This window comes from Schistocerca cancellata, chromosome 5, assembly GCF_023864275.1.
Source record: "Schistocerca cancellata isolate TAMUIC-IGC-003103 chromosome 5, iqSchCanc2.1, whole genome shotgun sequence".
NCBI classification, from domain to species: domain Eukaryota; kingdom Metazoa; phylum Arthropoda; class Insecta; order Orthoptera; family Acrididae; genus Schistocerca; species Schistocerca cancellata.
The window spans coordinates 829,665,091-829,685,752 of NC_064630.1; the positions used below are offsets into that span (position 1 = coordinate 829,665,091).

The following is a 20,662-nucleotide window of genomic DNA, read 5'->3' on the forward strand; positions in this document are numbered from 1 at the left end:
CCCAAGTTGTCGAGAAAGTTTTAGGAAAGTGGAAGGAAAGAGAACGTAGCATTTGACGGAAGCGGACTCCCGGTGGTAGTAGGGAGGAAGGGCGGCCTGCATACCCTAAATCCAAGGAGGCGTCGCAAAAAAATGTCGGATTAGCAGGCATGGAAGACAGATGGCTAGCATAACGACTCAGAAGGACTGCTCGCCGATTGGACAGTGGAGGTTCAGCAGTCTCAGCATAAAGGCTTTCCACAGGGCTGATGTAAAAGCTCCAGACACTAAACGTAATCCACGGTGGTGGACAGAGTCGAGACGCCGAAGAATAGACGGCCGAGCAGAGGAATAAACTATGCTTCCATAGTCCAATTTCGAGCACACTAAGGTGCGATAGAGGCGGAGAAGGACCACTCGGTCCGCTCCCCAGGAGGTACCATTCAGGACAAGGAGGGTGTTGAGGGATCGCAGACAGCGAGGTGAAAGATAGAAAACGTGGGAGGACCAGCACAGTTTTCTGTCAAACATAAGACCCAAGAATTTAGCGACGTCCGCGAACGGAACATTGACAGGAAGGCGGAAGAAACTCCGTACGACGCCAAAAATTGACACAAACGGTCTTACTGGTAGAAAAGGGGAAGCCAGTTTCGATGCTCCAAGAGTGGAGGGGATCGAGTCATCCTTGTCGTTCAAGAAGGCTGGTCCGTTGAGAGCTGTAGTAGATCGCAAAATCGTCCACAAAGAGGGAGCCCGAGACATCGGGAAGGAGACAATCCATAATTGGATTTATGGCAATGGCAAACAGTACAACACTTAGTACGAGCCCTGGTGTACCCCCTTTCGTGGGAGAAAGTACGGGAGAAAGTAGTGTTCACCTGCACTTTAAGTGTGCGCTCTGCCATAAATTCACGAAGCAAAAGGGGCAGCCGACCTCGAAAGCCCCAAGAGAACAATGTGCTGAGGATGCCTGCCCCCAACAGGTATCGTATGCTCTGTCCAGATAAAAAAATATTGCTACTGTTTGGCGTTTCCTGAGAAAATTGTTCATGATATAAGTGGAGAAAGCAACAAGATGGTCAACGGCAGAACGATGCTTTCGGAAACCGCATTGGGCAGATGTTAAAAGCCACCAGGCTAAACGGCAATTCACCATACGCTCCAAAACCTTACATATTCTACTCGTGCGAGAAATAGGGCGATAGCCAGAGGGGAGATGTTTGTCCTCTCCAGGTTTCGGAACAGGAATGACGATAGCTTCCCGCCATCTTCTGGGAAAGGTACTGTCTGCCCAAATTCGATTATAAAGGCGAAGGAGGTAGCACAGACCATGTTATGATAAATGCAGCAACATTTGGATGTGGATACCATCCGGTTCTGGGGCGGAAGAGCGAGAAGAAGAGAGTGCGTGTTGGAGTTTCAGCATGGAGAAAACAGTATTATAGCTTTCGCGATTTTGAGAGGAGAAAGCAAGAGGTCGCACTTCCGCTGCACGTTTCTTCTGGAGAAAAGCTAGTGGCTAATTTGAAGAGCTCGAAATCTCAGCAAAGTTTTGACCCAATGAGTTAGAAATTGCTGTGGGGTTCACTAAGGTATCATGCGTGATAGTGCGCCCAGAGACCGGGGAGAAACTAGGCGCGCCAGATAACCGTCGAATCCGACTCCAAACTTCCTAGGAGGGAGGGAAGGTGATAATGAGCTGGTAAAGAAGTCCAAGCTTGCCTTCTTGCAATAGCGGATGACGCGATGGCATCGCGCACGGAACTGTTTATAGCGCATACAGTGGGCCAAAGTAGGATGGTGGCGGAAAACGCGAAAGAGCACGTCGCCGCTCACGTATTGCGTCACGGCATGCCTCGTTCCACCAAGGAACTGGGGGGCGCCGGGGCAATTCGGAGGTGCGTGGTATTGAACGTTCCGCAGCTGGAAGAATAACTTCTGTAATATGAGTGACCTCATCGTCGACGCTAGGAAAGTGACGGTCATCGAATGTCGCTAGAGATGAAAAAAGTGTCCAGTCGGCTTGGGAAAACTTCCAACGTCTCGGGCGCATATATGGCAGTTGTGGCTGCAATCTAAGGACATGGAAAGTGGTCACTCGAGTGTGTATCAGCAAGAGCGAACCATTCAAGTGGAACAGTACCGACCGAAAGGTCCAAATGAGATAAATTTGTCATTGAGGCAGACAAAAATGTGGGGTCCCCAGTGTTGAGGCAAACAAGATCCGCTTGGTGGAAGACGTCTATCAATAGTGAGCCGCGCGGACAAGGACGCGGAGATCCCCAAAGTGGGTGGTGGGCATTGAAGTCCCCAACCAGCAAATGGGGGGGGGGGGGGGTAGAAGCTGACCAAGAAGATGAAGGAGATCAGCTCTTGCCATTAGTGTGGACGATGGAATGTATACAGTACGAAGAGAGAAGGTGTATCCAGAAAAGGACAGCAACAGCTTGTAAGAACTGTTTAAGGGGATTGGCTGGTAATGGACAGTATCATGGAGAAGAATCATGAGTCCTCCATGTGCTGGAGTGCCATCAACAGAGGGGAGATCAAATCGGACTGACTGAAAATGAGGGAAAACAAAGCGATCGTGGGGACGCAGCATTGATTCTTGGTGACAGAAGATGACTGGCGAGTAGGATCGTAGGAGGATCGACAATTCATCCCGATTGGCTCGAATGCCGCGGGTATTCCAATGGATAATAGACATAGGGTGGACAGAAAAGGGAAGAATGTGACAAACGTTGCCTTCAAGGCAGAAGATCCTGATCCATAGGTTATTCGGGAGCAGCTTCTGCCACCAGCGATCGGCCGGTTGATCGGCCGCCAGCAGTGCGCCTTGGCGACACAGAAGACGGCCGAGGGCGGTTACCGCTAGGTGGCGCTGTAGACGAGACACGCCGTGGTGGAGAAGGAGAGAACTGGGTTTCTTATTAGCCTTCTTGGAAACAGGACGTTGAGATGAGGGAGGAATCGATGGTTGTGAACTCGGGGTACGTAAAAAATATTCACGACTAGGCCCTTTTTTGGAAGTCTGGGTGTCTGATTTTGGGGCTCGTGATTTAGCAGAACCGAATCAAGGGTGAGCCATACAGTGAGCAGGTGATAGTGGGGCGGTTGAACGGGCGATCTTCGCGCTGGCCGATCTGACGACCGTGGCACTAAAGGTGAGACCACAAGTCTGCGTGGCCGCCTCCTTTGTTTGCCGAGGAGAGGCAAGGACAGTGCTGTATTTACCTGCATGAGGCACAGTGGACTTTCGACTGGCGAATAACTTTCGAGCAGCAAAGGTCGACACCTTTTCCTTCACTCTGATTTCCTGGATGAGCCGTTCGTCTTTAAAAATTGGGCAATCTCTAGAGGAAGCAGGGTGGTCACCCATACAGTTGATGCAACGAGGGGATGGAGGTGAACAAGCACCCTCCTGGGCATCCTTACCACATGTAACGCATTTGGCCGGATTGGAACAGGATTGGCTGGTATGATTGAACCGCTGACACCGATTGCATCGCGTAGGGTTTGGGATGTAACGGCAAACGGAAATTATCTTATAGCCCGCTTTTACGTTCGATGGAAGTTTAACTCTGTCAAATGTCAAAAAGACAGTACGGGTTGGAACCAAGTCCTTGTCAACCCTTTTCATGACTCTATGAACAGCCGTTACGCCCTGGTCAGACAGGTAGTTTTGAATTTCCTCGTCGGACAATCCGTCGAGGGAGCGTGTATAAACGACCCCACGGGATGAATTTAAAGTGCGGTGCGCTTCCTTCCGGACAGGAAAGGTGTGTAGCAGTGAAGTACGCAGAAATTTTTGTGCCTGGAGGGCACTGACTGTTTCTAACAACAAGGTGCCATTTCGTAATCGGGAACAAGACTTTACAGGGCCTGCAATTGCGTCGACACCTTTCTCAATAATGAAAGGGTTGACTGTGAAGAAGTCTTGACCTTCGTCCTACCGAGAAACAACAAGGAACTGTGGCAATGATGGAGGAATTGGCCGTGGCTGAGACTCATTTAAATTTCGCTTGTGAGCAGACATAGTAGATGATGAGGAAACCATTGCGGAAGTATCCCCCATGATTCCCGGCGTCTCCGATGGCGCGCTCCTCCCTTGTGGGGGCCCTCTCTGAGGGCACTCCCGCCTTAGGTGATCGTTAACACCTCAGGTCACACCTCCCGAGAAACGGATGGAGGACCAATCGGCACTTTCGGAAGATACCAGCTCGGGCAATCACCCCTCCCTGGGCCTGGTCATTACCAGGGGGTACGTACGTTTCCTATCTGTCTACCCAGGGCGGGGAATTACGCGTTACCCCGTCACCGACTATGTGTGGGAATGCGCGGGTCGGCCTTCAGACACATACAGGGAGGAAAAAAGAGAAAGGCAAGAACAAAGAAAAGGAAAGGAAAGGAAAGAAGAGAGGTCTCAAACGCCACAGCGGAGAAGAGGGTAAAGAGAAGAGGTAAGGAAAAGAGAAGGACAAAGGAAGGACAGAGACTTGCCAGCAGAGAAAGCAAAGAAGAGATACTGTTTTGCAGTTTGAAGCGTCCGTCTCTGGGCATAAGCACTAAACATACTCCCAAAGGGGGAGAAATGGAAGGGAAGAGGCGGAGGTGGGGGGGGGGGGGGAGATTGGGTATGGGGAAGGATGTGGAAAAGGAAGGTATGCAGCCCAGAAAGGAAAAAGGGCCACAGTAGCTCTGGGTCCCATTTTCACTACGCACGTATCCACAAAAGAGTTGTGGACCCCCTGTTGTTGAGTTAACATGTAATGATATGAATGCAGTTCTTCATTGTGCAATACTTCAACACCAGTACTGAGATATCTGGAACGGCCTTGCAATATCATGGATACTTTGCCGTGCTGATTGGTGAATGGTTACAAGAAGCACGTCCTCTGTTTGTGGAGTACGTCTAGTCCTTGGACGACCTCTGTCCATTACCTGTGGACGAAGATTACTGGTTGCTCCAGGCAACAAAAATATTCTTATCAGGATGACACCTTTGAGGGTATCGCACGATGAGGAGCAGCAGCAACTTGGCTACCAGAAGTGCCCACCACTAAAAAGAAATCGACATATTCATCCTCTGTTTTTTTTTTGGGGGTGGGGGGAGGCTGGTTTAGGGTCCAGAACATCTAAGGTATAAGCGACGAATATAAAACCATAGAATGCTGGGACCGCAAAGGTAAAAAACCGTTTCGAGGACCAATACAGAAAAGAAGAAAAAACAAATCGAAAACGTCAAGACGTTACGGAAGAGTATCTAAAAGAGTCGACAAGACGCCGGAGTCGCCAGTGAGAAATCAAATCTCTTTTGTCATATTACTGCTTATTAAAAAACTTAAAATGCGAGCCACAGCTCGCAAGTCATCCGCTAAAATGCCCGGCAAAGCGGGCGGCAGCCCGACCCTGAGATGTAATTGGCTAAAATAGGGGCAGAGGATCAGGAAATGTCTGACTGTTAATGACTGGCTACAGAAAGGACAGCTGGGTGCAGGGTCGCCACTCAACAAGTGGTGGTGACTAAAGTGGCAGTGCCCTATTCACAACCGGGTTAACATTACTTCTTCACAGCGAGACGGCAGGAAAAGAGCGGTACAGAGAAAGAGCGGTACAGGGAAAGAGCAGTACAGGGAAAGAACAGAGAAAGAGCAGTAGAAGAGAGAATATTCCTTCAAGCAAACCAACGCAAATGAGCTTCAAGGGCCCATGGAGGCACGAGACATTTCCGCAAGAGAGAGGAAAAGAACAGAAGAGGAGACAAACAGCACAGAAAGAGAATCGGTGCTGTGGGGGCTGGGGCCCCGTGGTCGTCAAGCACGTACTCACCAAAGAGCGGTGAGCCCCCTGGGGGGATTCATTCTCTGGTGTATCCCATCGTGAAGCCGACCTACGTGAACTGGACAGAACCAGTTATGGTTGTACACTGCATAGTTTGTAGACACATGAGTACAATTTCATGTGTCCCATTGTCATGTGATAGGCTATTGTCATGAGACAAAATGATATGGTGGTTGGTGCTTTAGGGCGCAAAACTGCTAAGGTCATAAGCTCCTCTGTCGTAGTGTAAGAAAAAAACAGCTACTAAATAAAAACCAAGACGAAAAAAGCAAACACTCAATCAAGCAACTTTAAAAGAAGACATTCCTAGGGAAAATTTCTCAAAATACCGTTGAGATGGCGTAGGTCCCCACGTGGAGTATCACGTTTGCTTCGCCATGCCGCTGCGGCGAATAGAACGTAAGATACGATCGACAGAACGTGTGTCGTGGGCTAAAACATCTGACAAAGTAGATGGCAACCATAGACGTAAACGTAAACAATTAAAAAGTGAACACCGGATCAGAAAGTGGCGGGCTGTCAAGGGTTGAGGGCAGTAGGTGCAGGGTCGCCACTTAATAAATGGTGGTGACTAAAACGACAGTGTCCTATACACAGTCAGGATAGAATGACCTCGTCACGAAATGAGGGTCGAGAGGAAGTCGACGATGCTATTGGGAGAGGCTTAATGTCCCAGAGTTTGTTCCCCTGGAGAGAAGACCATTGTGCACTCCAAATTGATACTACATGCCGACATACAGTGACAAAATCACCTGAGGGAATAGAATAACTAACAGGCTGAGGGAGGACAGCTGCAGCCTTTGCAGCAGCATCAGCAGTACCATTCGCTGGCATGCCGACGTGACCATGAATGCACAGGAACACCAAATTGGCTCCCCCCACAGTAATCGAATGCAGGGATTCTTGGATCCGTTGCACTAGATGGTGGACTGAGAACAGCGCAGGAAGCTCTGAAGGGCACTGAGAGAATGTGAGAAGATGACACAATTTGAAAGCCCATGTCGCTAGATGTACTGGGTCGTCTGACAAAGGCTGTAGAGCTCTGCAATAAAAGTTGAGCACTGGTCAAGAAGTCAATACTGAAAAAGATCATCGCCAAGTACAAAGGCACACTCGACCCCATGGTCGGTTTTGGAACCTTTAGTGGAAACGAAGACTCTGTCCCCAAGTTGTGTGTGAAGTGCGAGAGACTTGCTGTGATACATCAAGCCAGGAGTAGGGTCCTTAGTAAGCGAACAGAGTCCAAAATGAACACGTACCTTGGCACGAATCCAGGGCAGTGACGATCTCGCACACATGGGGAATGTGGAAAACGGAAGTTTGTTGTAATGTCTTATGGGAGCAAACTGCTGAGATCATCGGCTTCTGAGCTTAACCACTACTTAAACTAACGTACGCTAAGGACAACACACACACCCATGCCCGAGGGAGGACTCGAACCTCCGACGGAGGGAGCCGCGCGGACCATGACGAGGCGCCTCAGACTGCGTGGCCAAGGGGAACGTGGCAGGGAGTGTAAGGCACAGGTGTCGAAGCAGCAAACGAAAGCGACCTACCCCTGCAGACGCTACTGGTGTAGGAAACTGGGCAGTAGCGGGAAGGAAGTAAATGGCTCCCCATGAGCCTGAGTCCCCACCTCAGGGGGAGGGTCAAAATGGACTGAAGTGTGGGAGGTGGAAGCGATCGTGAGGGCGTCATTTTGTTTCCTGGAGGCAGAAATCAACTAGACAGTATGATGGCAGGAGGAGCTGTAATTCAGTCCTATTCGACCTGATTCTGCGAATGTCCCATTGGAGAGTAATCATACCTGATGATACGAGATTGGAAAAATAAGGGGACAGTCACAAAAGTGGCTGCCGAGTGCAAAATTTGAACATGGATATTGGACAGGTTCAGTTGCTGGAGAATCCTGGTTAGTTCGACAGAGATATATACAGGGCTATTACAAATGACTGAAGTGATTTCATAAATTCACTGTAGCTCCATTCATTGACATATGGTCACGACACACTACAGATACGTAGAAAAACTCATAAAGTTTTGTTCGGCTGAAGCCGCACTTCAGGTTTCTGCCGTCAGAGCGCTCGAGAGCGCAGTGAGACAAAATGGCGACAGGAGCCGAGAAAGCGTATGTCGTGCTTGAAATGCACTCACATCAGTCAATCATAACAGTGCAACGACACTTCAGGACGAAGTTCAACAAAGATCCACCAACTACTAACTCCATTCGGCGATCGTATGCGCAGTTTAAAGCTTCTGGATGCCTCTGTAAGGGGAAATCAACGAGTTGGCCTGCAGTGAGCGAAGAAACGGTTGAACTCGTGCGGGCAAGTTTCACGCGTAGCCCGCGGAAAATTGGCTCATGCCACAACTGGAGGCCGACAGCGCCGACTTCATCTTTGAACAGGATGGTGCCCCACCGCACTTCCATCATGATGTTCGGCATTTCTTAAACAGGAGATTGGAAAACCGATGGATCGGTCGTGGTGGAGATCATGATCAGCAATTCATGTCATGATCTCCACGCTCTCCCGACTTAACCCCATGCGATTTCTTTCTGTGGGGTTATGTGAAAGATTCAGTGTTAAACCGCCTCTACCAAGAAACGTGCCAGAACTGCGAGCTCGCATCAACGATGCTTTCGAACTCATTGATGGGGACATGCTGCGCCGAGTGTGGGAGGAACTTGATTATCGGCTTGATGTCTGCCGAATCACTAAAGGGGCACATATCGAACATTTGTGAATCCCTAAAAAAACTTTTTTAGTTTTTGTATGTGTGTGCAAATCATTGTGAAAATATCTCAAATAATAAAGTTATTGTAGAGCTGTGAAATCGCTTCAATCATTTGTAATAACCCTGTACATTTGGTTGGCCAACAGACTCTTCGCAGCGCATCCCAGTGAAAAGGAGGTAAGTTGGGTGTATCGTGTGGTGACACTGCTGAAGAAGGGCGCTGAGGTGGAGAAAGGGAAGATCGTTTGCCTTTGCCTGCTTCGAACCTTGGCATTTGTCAGGTGCATACCCAGACGTTGGCTGGCTAGATGTGCGGAGAAAGTCATTGCAGTTATACTCCTTTTTCGGTTTCCGCGCTTCTGGTTGCGAGGCATGCGATTTCGCTGGCACAGGAGAAGGTTGATTGGTATGATGTGGACCTGTAGCAGGTCTATTTCACAACCATGACACTAAACTGTAACTGCAAGACTGAAGAGCCATGTCCTTCGTAAGTCTAGGTGAACCGAGAAATAGACCTTAATTGCCAAAGAGTGTTTTACACGGTTTGTGGCTAGCCACCATTTTTGAGCAATGTGAGTAGGAATCTTTTCCTTCATCTGGATCTCCTGGACAGCTCTCTCACTTAGATTGGACAGTCACAGGAGGAAGCAGGATGATCACTTTTGCATTTCATACAATGAGGGGAAGGAGAAGCACACACACTCCCTGATTAGCGTCCCTGCCACAGTTTATGTATTTGGCTGCATTTCACAAGAGTCACAGGTCTGGTTGTAATGCTCATATTTATAGCAACGCATGAGAATTGGGATATATGGTCCGACAGTAATAGCTTCATAACCAGCCTCAATTTTTGATGGCTGTACCACATGATCAAATGTGGGCAATAGAATGTGGGTTGGTAGTAATTCTTTACCAACCCTATTCATGATGCAGTGAATTTCAGTCACTCCCTGGTCAGTGAAAGAGGCTGTTATTTCAGCCTCGGACAGGCCATGAAGCCGTGGAGTGTATATGACACCACCAGAGATATTCAGAGTGCAGTGGATCTCTGCTTTAACAGGGTAGCTGTGGAGAGGTGTTGCATAAAGAAGTTTCCGTGCTTGAAAAGCACTTTCCGTCTGCAAAAGGAAGGTCCCACAACGCAAACGAGAGCAGGACTTCACAGGACACGCAACTGCATCTACACCCTTCTGAATAACAAATGGATTAACTGTTGTGAAAATGAGACCACCTTCCGTGTGTGACAGCATGAGGTATTTGGGTGCAGCCAGGAGAGGCGTCGATTCTTTCGCCTCAACCAATTTACGTTGTTTAGATGAGGAACTCATGGCAGAGAAATCTCCCATAATTGCCAACGTCTCCAATGGCGCACTCCTACCTGCTGCGGAACCCCTCAGGAACGGCTCACCAGCCTTAGATGATTGTTCACACCTCAGGTAACACCTGCCGGACTCCAGACAGAGGAAACAATCGGCACTGAGAAGGTACCTCATGCAGTCATCCCTCCCTGGATATAGCCTTTACCAGAGGTCGTATGAGCCCTACTTGTCGGCCCAGGGCTGGGAATTACGCGTTATCCAGTCAATTTGTACGTTTCAAACTCGTGGACCGGTCTTCAAAAAAGCACAGGGAGGAAGAAGAAGAAAAGCAAAATGAGAGACAACAAACGCAAAGCGGAGGAAGAGTAAGAAAAGGATGGGTAGGGAAAGAAAGGTGGATGGATGGGACCAATCCGTACACATTTTTACCAAGGCATACAGTATCCCTAAGAAGATATATGAGTTGGTCCCCAAGGAAGGGGAAAAGGATAGCAGGAGGATAGTCATGCAGCACTGAAAGGGAATAAGCTCTGCAAAGCATGTCGCCTGGGATTGGGGGTGACAAAATGATGTCCTACTTACTCACGACGAGAACTAAGGAAGAGACGTCTAAAAAATATTTTTAAAAGTCTGACAAGGATTCGAACCATAGCACCATAGTGGATGTTGTTTCGATGTCCCATCAGTCTAGTCTTTTTTTTTTTTTTTTAATTAACAGAGTGACTTGTTACTATCATGAAACTTCAGCAGACCATAGTCAATCATCATGTAATACACACATCAAAAAAGTTTTCCATCGCCCCGGTTCCCTCCTCAAGATAAACATTGACTGTGGATATTGTATCACAGTCACAGTCCATTTGACTGTTCAGAGATGTCATTAAACCCGTTCAAAGATGTAAACAACCACGCATGAGCAGCGCCTGGGCCGACAGCCGATCAGTTCCGCTCATTCCACCAGGAAGGAGGTACACGGCTCTTGTTGTCTGTAGTTCAACATGCCTAGACGGTCAATATCGCGGTTGGATCGTATCCGCACTGTTACTTTGTGTCCGTAACGGCTCTCAACAAGGGAAGTGTCCAGGCGTCTTGTTCGAACATGGAGGAGATACAGAGAGACAGGAACTGTCGATGACATGCCTCGCACAGGCCGCCCAAGGACTACTGCTGCAGTGGATGACCGCTACCTACGGACTATGGCTCGGAGGAACCCTGACTGATGCCGAAGCAAATGATATAAGGAAGTCAGTTGTTCCGTCACCAATGATCGTGGCTTGGATCGCATTTTCGACACTTCCATTTGTATTCTTTTCAAGGTCAACAATTTTGCGTTTTCACGCCTAACATTCGCAATTCGCAAAGGGGCGTGATCCGCAGCATTATAAAGTTCACGCAGGATTGAATAATAATATTCGTAAGTTCTCCGAAAGTCTCGCGCTTTGGCAGCGCAGAAAAGTATCGTAGTTTCCATGAGCCTCGGTTTTGCCAGCTGTGTGCACCAGCCAAGTATGGAAGAGTACCTCCCAGTGGACTGTGGAGTACCCTCCCCCACGGGTCAGCTAGGTGAGCGACGTTTAGCATCCATGGAGTGCGAAACAATGTGACTGGTTGCCATTGTAGATTGAGGGTTGTAGTCACAGCACTGTGATCCGTAAAGGAAGCTGGGATGACTTCAGCATTAAGTATACAATCGCGCGGGCAGTCTGAAACGTAAAACTTACGTAACCTATCCAACCTGCTACTAGAAGTCGTAGTAAAATGGGTAAATTTAACGGGTATTTACATATCCAGATGTCTTGCAGGCGTAAGGAGCTGACCAATTCATGTAATTCACGACAGAAATTAAAATTTGGAGACGGATCTGCAGGACGCAACACACAGTTAGAATCACCATGCAACAGATAAACTGAAACGCGAACGATCCACTTTGCGACCAGTGAAGAAGGAGCATATAAAAGAACGAAGGTAAAACTAAAAAGTTGACAACCTATGCCTCTGCCAGAATCCAGCATTTCCACCTCAGCAATGGGAATGTCTTCGCGAAAGAATAAGGCGGTATGCATAGAATAGTCGGGTGCTACGTTATAAATCACACGAAATCCAGATAAGGAGAAATGCCTAAATAACACCTCCTGTAAGAAGACTATATCCGCACATGAATCATACATGAACTGACGCAGCGAAGCCAATCGTAATTCTGATTCCACACGATTAACATTTAAGGAAAGGAATGTGTAGGCTTGGATCATTAATCACAGCCATGGAGCGATGTACGGAACATCCGAACAGAATTAGGTAGACAGCTGAGAGCCAAGGTCCATTGCGGAATCCACAGATGAATCAGACATTGGCGGACGAGAACCCACGTCATCGCAACCTTGTTTCTTAGATTTCTTACGTGGCACCGCACGGCCAGATTTATACGCTGCTTCTGTCGGCTACGAGGCATGGCGGCCTCTGTAGACAGAGGTGTGGGAGGGGTCATAGGCACAGATTCCTGTCCCTCAGAACTAGGGGCATGTAATACAGTTCCAGTCAATAAGGCGGAAGCATTCTGTGGAACTGCCAATGCAACAGACGATACCTGGTCGCTAATTTTATTCGCTCAGGAGTTGCTGTAGTCGGAAAATTCAGGAAACCGTCGGCGAATGAAGACGAAGGAGCACGAGGACACTGCATCGTCTCAGACTGTAATGGAGGACACAAGACTGGGTGCGGGGGGCGGGGGGTGGGGGGGGGGGACGACTCCGTTCCCTCTCGACACACAGGCAGCTCAGAAAGAGCGACTTCGCGAGCGGGAGGGATGCTGTAGGTAACTACTTCGCCACTCACCGCACCACGGGTGGGAGGTATTGTAGCATAAAGAGGAGCAGAGGACAATCGACGCCGAGGAGGTTGGTGCAGAAGGCACAGCCAAATCCTGACCATCACAATCCTGAGTGCGACGTCGCTTGTTTGTCACCATTAGAGGTTCTGTCCCGGGGAAATAGGATTCTGAACCTGTCGCGGAGGTAAAAGCAGAAAGTCATTGACACGATTATCAGAATTGACTTTCTGTTCATTATAATCCGCAGCAGAAGTAGGTCCGACGGCGGGAATGGAAGGAACAAAATCAGCAACCGTCAATTTGCGACGCTGCACTAATGACGGCTTTAATTCAAACACCCTCCACGGGGAATTAGATCGTACGTGTCCACTTTCATTACGTAGGAAGAAGGTCCCTCTTGCCCAGTATACATGACAGGAACGCGGTAACCACACACTTGTAAATGTGATTGAATATTGCGTTTCACTTGAATTTCCACGGAACGAATTGCATTATAACACTGTAATCTGTGTTGAGTAGACCAGCGTTCACGACGGGCGTTTTTCACGTTACCATAAGGAGTCAATACGTCCTTTAGAAGGTTGTCATCATCTTCTGGCGGGAGGTTGAACACTCTAACATTGGTATATTCAATTTCAGCATCTGTGAGTGACACCATACTAACGGAATCATCGCGATGCATGAACGGGACGTGATAACTATGTCGCGACAGTAATCTTTCAACTTGAAGGGGATCCATGAATTTCACCTGAAACACGTACTCGCCTGCATCAAAATACGCGGTGTGGACCTGATCAGAGTTCACATGAAATGTATCGACAAGCGAATCGTGGATTTCTAGAGACCCGGGCTGCACGTGTCGCGTTGTTTTATCGAAAGTACAGCTCACAGTACCTTTTCGTGGAATACTCGTGGAAACCTTGGTAGTCATAGCGGAGCGGCCGACGCCGCTGCAAGTAGAAGAACACTAAACAAACAGTAAGGCGGAGCGGATGCGCTACGACTCACTCGGCAGACAGAACAACACTAACGAGGAAACCTCGACACAAGCGACGCCGTGGCAAGTGAAGTAAACAAGAACGTTCCGGCCAGGCCCTTTGAAGCGGAACTATGCTGGGACAGCGCGTTAGGCCCCTCCCCTCACTCAGAGCCACTCAAGATGGCGGCCGGTGGGCAGCGCAGGGTGGCACGCGTTCCTCTGACCAGTCCCATGCGCAGCATGATGGGTCGCCAGCTGCTTTCAAAACGGGCACGATCTAATTTTGCTAGAGGAACTTCTTGAATCTGGACGAGGAATCGCATCCGGACCTCCAGGTGTGGCAGTTTCTCTTCACCGGCTATTTATTCTAGCCATGTTGGGAAATTTCTGATCTAATTAGCACGGCAGACCGAACCCAGAACCCTTACGCTTGTTTTTCACCCTCAAAACTCTATCGTTACAGCAATGAGGACCGTCCTGTTCAAAGCTTCGGACTGACGGCACCTGTCTGCTGCCCTACATCAAATTTCTGTCCCATACCTTTCTAGTCTAGTGCAACTGGGAGGAAAAATATGCCTGAGTCATCGTTTTGTCATCCAGGGAGTGCCATAACAGTGTACACTGAAATATTTTTTCTGGATACGAAGTCGGATGAAAATTACTTTGTTAATCGCAGCGGAAGTTGTGCAGACAGGTTTTGGTACTATGAAAGCCTAGAATTAGTCGCTTTTTTACTGCTTCTTCCTGATTACACATAGACAAAGACATTCCATTCCAAAACATACGTCAGAATATGCAAAAGTATACTATTTTTATTGTCTGTATTTGCTTCAAGTCATAAAATGCGAAATTGTTAATCGAAAATCGGTAAGAAGGTCCAGTGACACCAACAGTTCATCTACAGTTTATTTAATAAAACTGTAGAACTCCAGACTTTTTTTATAATTTTCTACCTGACAATCTGAGTAGTTCATTGTGTAGCAGAACGTTCATTTTCTTAGGAATGAGGTGTACAGTATCACGTGACCAGCTGTGCTCCATCGACTGGGAAGTGCACTTCACTCCACACAGGCATAATGTTTTGCAGGTTTTGGTGACGACGTGTCCGGCCTGGACGTGGATTACGACTGGGACTCGCAGGAGATGTTCGTCAAAATGGAGCGCTTTGGTGTCCCCATCTACAGAACCCGTGTCTACTGGGTGTCGGAAGGTAAGCAATCTCTCTTCTGAAATTCTACAAATTACCAAAGTTGAGTTACTGTCTTTGACAATCGAGAGCTACTCTAACTACCCCATTATGCCACGATCGCCTAATTACTAGGACATTCACATTATCGGTTTCGGAAATTTGTTGCCATCTTCAGATATGATAATTAATCCGTTAAAAGCCTCATCATAATATATAAAAATATAAGTTATTCATTCTGGACATCATGAAACGGTATAAAATATCTTAAAATATGTAATAATTAACAGCAACTGTTTCGTCATGAAATGCTATAAAATGAATTATGCATTATTTCGTTGCATGAGAAAGAGAGAGACTGGAAGTTAATAAACGTTGCCGTGTGCTCTTAAGATACAGCTTATGGAAGGGGCGGGATGGGAAATTGGGGACTGCCGCTGTGGCCGAGTGGTTGTAGGTGCTTCAGTCCGGAACCGTGCTGCTGCCACGGCGAAACCTTCCTCTGGCATGGATGTGTATCATGTCCTTAGGTTAGTTAGGTTTAAGTAGTTCTAAGTGTAGGGGACTGATGACCTCAGATGTTAGGTCCCATAGTGCTCAGAGCCATTTGAACCAATTTATTGGGAAATTGGGGCAGGGGGACAAACGAAGGCCAAAGAAAATTTTAAGAATTTTTTAAAAACTGTTGAACTTTCATGACTTTAATTAATTTTATTCGTGCTAATGCGTTTTTGATATTACGTTTAAAAATAGCATATAGGAAACATAAGTGGAATAGTGTGTGCTGCTATCCGTCACACTTGGTCTTCCTCCCTCCCTCACGAATTATTCTATTTAAAGAGCACAAGGCAAAACTATTTAATTTCAGCCTCTTTTCCCATATAAAGACGTGACGGATAACTCAATGGAATATTTATCAAGCCATTGGTAGTTAATTATTACATCTGAAGTTGACAATGGATTGTCGAAACTTAATCTGAATACTGCAGTAATTAGGCAGTCTAACCATAATTAATTATTATATACAAATTTATAATGTCGCATGCTTACATTTGACAGTACGTCTATTCTTAAAAAATTACACGAGTAATTATCACTTATTTTTTTATTTATGTATGGGCTACAAGAGCTGTAGTCATAAAGTGTATCTGCGTTTCCTTCTTCCTTACAAATTCTCCAGGCTTTGCAAATACTTGCTTTTTTGTTATGTTTTAGGGCGCAAAAACAACCGAGGTCATCAGCGCTCATGCTATAACCTTAGAACACTAAAAATAAAATGAAAAGTGACTACACATTAAGCCCAAGCGACGGAAGGAAAGAGAGCTAAAAACAAGGACTTCCTCTTGGAAAAATGTCCTCAAAATACGCTGTAGAGACAGCGGAGGTCCCGAACGTCATATTGCTACGATGGATAAAAAGTAAAACGTGGTCAACAGATCGCTCGTCTTTCGATAAAACAGCCGATAATTCAGACTGCAAACAAAACCAAAACATAAGCTATTAAAAAAAGGACATTCGGTCAGGAAACGACAAGCCGTCAAAGGCTGAAGACAATGAACAAAAAGTGATGAGGGATCACCACTTAACAAATGACGATGTCTAAGAAGAGTTTCCAGTACGCAACCTAGCTAAAGCGATCTCCTCGCGGGAAAGGGCCCGAAGGAGGTCGGCCAAGCCGCTGGGAGAGCTTTAATTGCCTGCAGCTTGTTCCCAAGAAGAGAAGACCAGTGTTCATGCTATAATAACACCATCCGCCGGCCCGCCCAGTTAGCCGTGCGGTCTTACATACGGCTTTCCGGGTTGCAAAGGAGCGCCTGGTCCCCAGCACGAATCCGCCCGGCGGACTTGTGTCGAGGTTCACTGAGCCGGCCAGTCTGTGGATGGTTTTTAGGCGGTTTTCCATCTGTCTCGGTGAATGCGGGCTGGTTCCCCTTGTTCCGCCTCAGCTACACTATGACGGCGATTGCTGCGAAAACTAGTTCTCCACTTACGCGTACACCACCATTTATCTACCACGCAAAAATTGGGTGAGACTTTCCCTGGGGTGGGGAGGGGGGTCCATCGGGGGCCGAACCGCACAAAAAAACCTTAAGGAGTGGTTCCAGTGTAGGGCGGTGGAGGGTGGACTGCGGTAGTCGTCGAGGGGTTGTGGACCACTGTGGCTGCGGCGTTTCTAGGCCCCCGGTTAATATACAATACAGTACAACACCATCCACCAACAGACGGCTACACGGAGATCGTCTGAAGGAACCAAAGGACTAGCACACCGAAAGAGGAGGACTGCAGCGCTGGTACCAGCGTCAGCAACCTCGTTTCCCTTCAGACAGGCGTGACCAGGAACCTACATGGACATCTACATTTACATTTACATCTACATTTATACTCCGCAAGCCACCCAACGGTGTGTGGCGGAGGGCACTTTACGTGCCACTGTCATTACCTCCCTTTCCTGTTGCAGTCGCGTATGGTTCGCGGGAAGAACGACTGTCTGAAAGCCTCCGTGCGCGCTCTAATCTCTCTAATTTTACATTCGTGATCTCCTCGGGAGATATAAGTAGGGGGAAGTAATATATTCGATACCTCATCCAGAAACGCACCCTCTCGAAACCTGGCGAGCAAACTACGCCGCGATGCAGAGCGCCTCTCTTGCAGAGTCTTCCACTTGAGTTTGTTAAACATCTCCGTAACGCTATCACGGTTACCAAATAACCCTGTGACGAAACGCGCCGCTCTTCTTTGGATCTTCTCTATCTCCTCCGTCAACCCGATCTGGTACGGATCCCACACTGATGAGCAATACTCAAGTATAGGTCGAACGAGTGTTTTGTAAGCCACCTCCTTTGTTGATGGACTACATTTTCTAAGGACTCTCCCAATGAATCTCAACCTGGTACCCGCCTTACCAACAATTAATTTTATATGATCATTCCACTTCAAATCATTCCGCACGCATACTCCCAGATATTTTACAGAAGTAACTGCTACCAGTGTTTGTTCCGCTATCATATAATCATACAATAAAGGATCCTTCTTTCTATGTATTCGCAATACATTACATTTGTCTATGTTAAGCGTCAGTTGCCACTCCCTGCACCAAGTGCCTATCCACTGCAGATCTTCCTGCATTTCGCTACAATTTTCTAATGCTGCAACTTCTCTGTATACTATAGCATCATCCGCGAAAAGCCGCATGGAACTTCCGACACTATCTACTAGGTCATTTATATATATTGTGAAAAGCAATGGTCCCATAACACTCCCCTGTGGCACGCCAGAGGTTACTTTAACGTCTGTAGACGTCTCTCCATTGATAACAACATGCTGTGACATCACAGCGGCTCCCTCAACAGCGAGTAAGTGGGAGCTTTCTTTGACCCGTTGCACTAAGTGACGGCCTGTGTACAGCACACAGAGGCTCTGAAGGGCACTGAGAGAATCGTAGCGTGTCACACAATTAAAAAGCCCGTGTCGTCTGATGTACTGGGTGGCCTGATAGAGATCGAAGACCTCTGCTGTAAATAGTGAGCAGTGTTCTGGAAGTCGATATCTAAAATGGTCGGTGCTGAGGCACAACAAGCACCACAATCAGTCTTAGAGCCATCTGTGTACGCGGATTTGCTATCACTACGTTGCGGGCAAAAGTCGAGAAACTTACCGCGATAGACCGATTCCGGTGTAATTTACTTCGGAAGCGAATGAAGTCCAAGATGAACACGGGACGCTACACGAAAGCAAGGTGCTAATGGGTTCACACCCATCGAGGCAAGTAGCGTGAAGTGAAGCTGCTGGAGCAGTATCCCAAAGCGAACTCCTGCAGATAGCACTGAAGAAATGCGCACCCCATTCTGGCAGTCAAGGGAGTTATCGAAAAAGAGCGAAAAATATGACGAGAATGCTCATAATTTTGGTAGTCTTAGGCACTATGATATTACTGATGAATTTAAATTCTTTGCTAACAAATACGATGCTGTAATAATTAATAAAATTGTAACATATGTATACAGAATTAATGTAAGGGTTGAGCGACTAACACTAGAGTATAGAGCAAACAAAAAAATATTCGAGGATCAGGGTGCATTAGAGAAAGTTAGATTAGCACGTACTAATAAATTGGGTCCTTTTAGTTTGAGGCCGGACAGATCGTCTGGTGTTCCATGGAGGAAATATAGTAGACGTAATTCATTTAAGTTTGTGACTTATTGTAAACCGGAAACCAGTGCTGATATAAGTAAAGTAAAATCGTGGCCAGATCTAGAAAATCAATGTAAATGTAAAAATAAACTGTTTCAAGGAATCAATCCTTTCTATATTGGCGTAGAAATTGCAGGGGACGAACCAGCTAAAAATGATGTAGTACAAAGTGAAGTAAAATATGTTACATTTATTGTAAGAAATAGAGTTTATATGACATTTTGTAGAAGAAAGGGAACTGTCACGTTCTAAATAAAGATTATTGTTACAGCTCATGTCTGCGTTGGAATTTTTTTATGCCAATTGGGAGCACATACGAAATTTTCCTGATGACCTACGCCTCGCCTTCCTCGTCCCTACAACTCAACAACGTATCGACGATCTTGCATTAACGTTTTATGGCAATAAGATAAACTATGCTGCTGCTGTTATTGTTTTAGAGGAATTATGGTTTTACAAGCCAAATTTGCAGCAGTTAATACTTCAATTCAGGGACGCCTATAGGGAATTTGTATTTATGCCTAATGGTATAAGATGTGCTCAGCGATATTTCGATTTCAGACAGGGTAGATACAGACCCCTGTGATACACATACTAGTGCCACATTAGATTTCTCAGAGTCCTTCTCAGACGCACAGCCGTAGGCCATCCTATAAAATGGCCTCACGTCCAGTGAGGTCTCCTTCGCAGGGTAAACAGAAGTATAGGCTTGTGCACAAGTTGAAAAATGAAAAACCTAAGTGGCAATGCACCTGTATGTACGAACTATGTTTACACTACCGATGGGTGGCCGGGCGTGGAAGACAATAGGTGTGAGGAGAGAGCATCACGCCGGTATGACGGTGGTAGTTCGGCAGCTTCTACACAGAGACTCCCAACTGGGCTATTGTAATGGGGGCCAGTGGCCAAACGTATTCCACGACAGTGAGTTGCATTAAAATGGCGTAAGATAGACAGACGTGCAGATGAATAAACAAAACACCCGTAGTCTAGTTACGAATGATAAGGGATCGATAAAAACGGAGGAGAGTGATCCGATCAGCAGGAAATACTGCTTAGAACACGTAGGACACTGAGTGACTGGGTACAGTGAGCGATCAGGTAAGACATGTGCCATGACCAAGAAGATTTTCTATCAAGCAATAGCCCCAGGAATTTCGTAGTTTTAGTGAACAGAAGAGCAACTAGCCCAAGATCTAAAGACGGTTGAGGAAACGCTGTATGCCGTCGAAATTCACGCAAACGGTTTCGTCAGTGGAAAATCGAAAGCAATTGTCGACGCTCCACCCGTAAAGACGACAGAGACATCGCTAAAAACGCCGCAAAGGAGGAAAGTCCTTGGAGAACTGCAATAGATCGTAAATTCGTCAACGAAAAGGGAGCCACAGATGCCTGGCGACAAACTGGGCATAATAGGATTAATGGCTATAGTAAAGAGGACGACGATCAGAACAGAGTCTTGAGGCACCCCTTTCTCCTGAATAAAGCTGTCCAATATTGTCAGAACCACACGTACCTTGATAACTCTGTCTTTTAAAAAGTCCTGAAGGAACCAGGGCTGGCAGCATCAGAATCCCTACGTCTGTAGAGTATGGAGGATACCA

The 20,662-nt window shown here is 47.0% G+C and overlaps 1 protein-coding gene across 1 annotated transcript in view; it reads left to right on the forward strand.

Moving 5' to 3' along the window:
- LOC126188826 (uncharacterized) overlaps positions 1–20,662 on the forward strand; it is a 45,025-nt gene that overhangs the window by 5,103 nt on the left and 19,260 nt on the right. Inside the window, exon 2 of the mRNA XM_049930439.1 lies at positions 14,769–14,891. Within this exon, the coding sequence (XP_049786396.1) occupies positions 14,769–14,891 (123 nt within the window). The remainder of the gene's footprint in view (positions 1–14,768; positions 14,892–20,662) is intronic.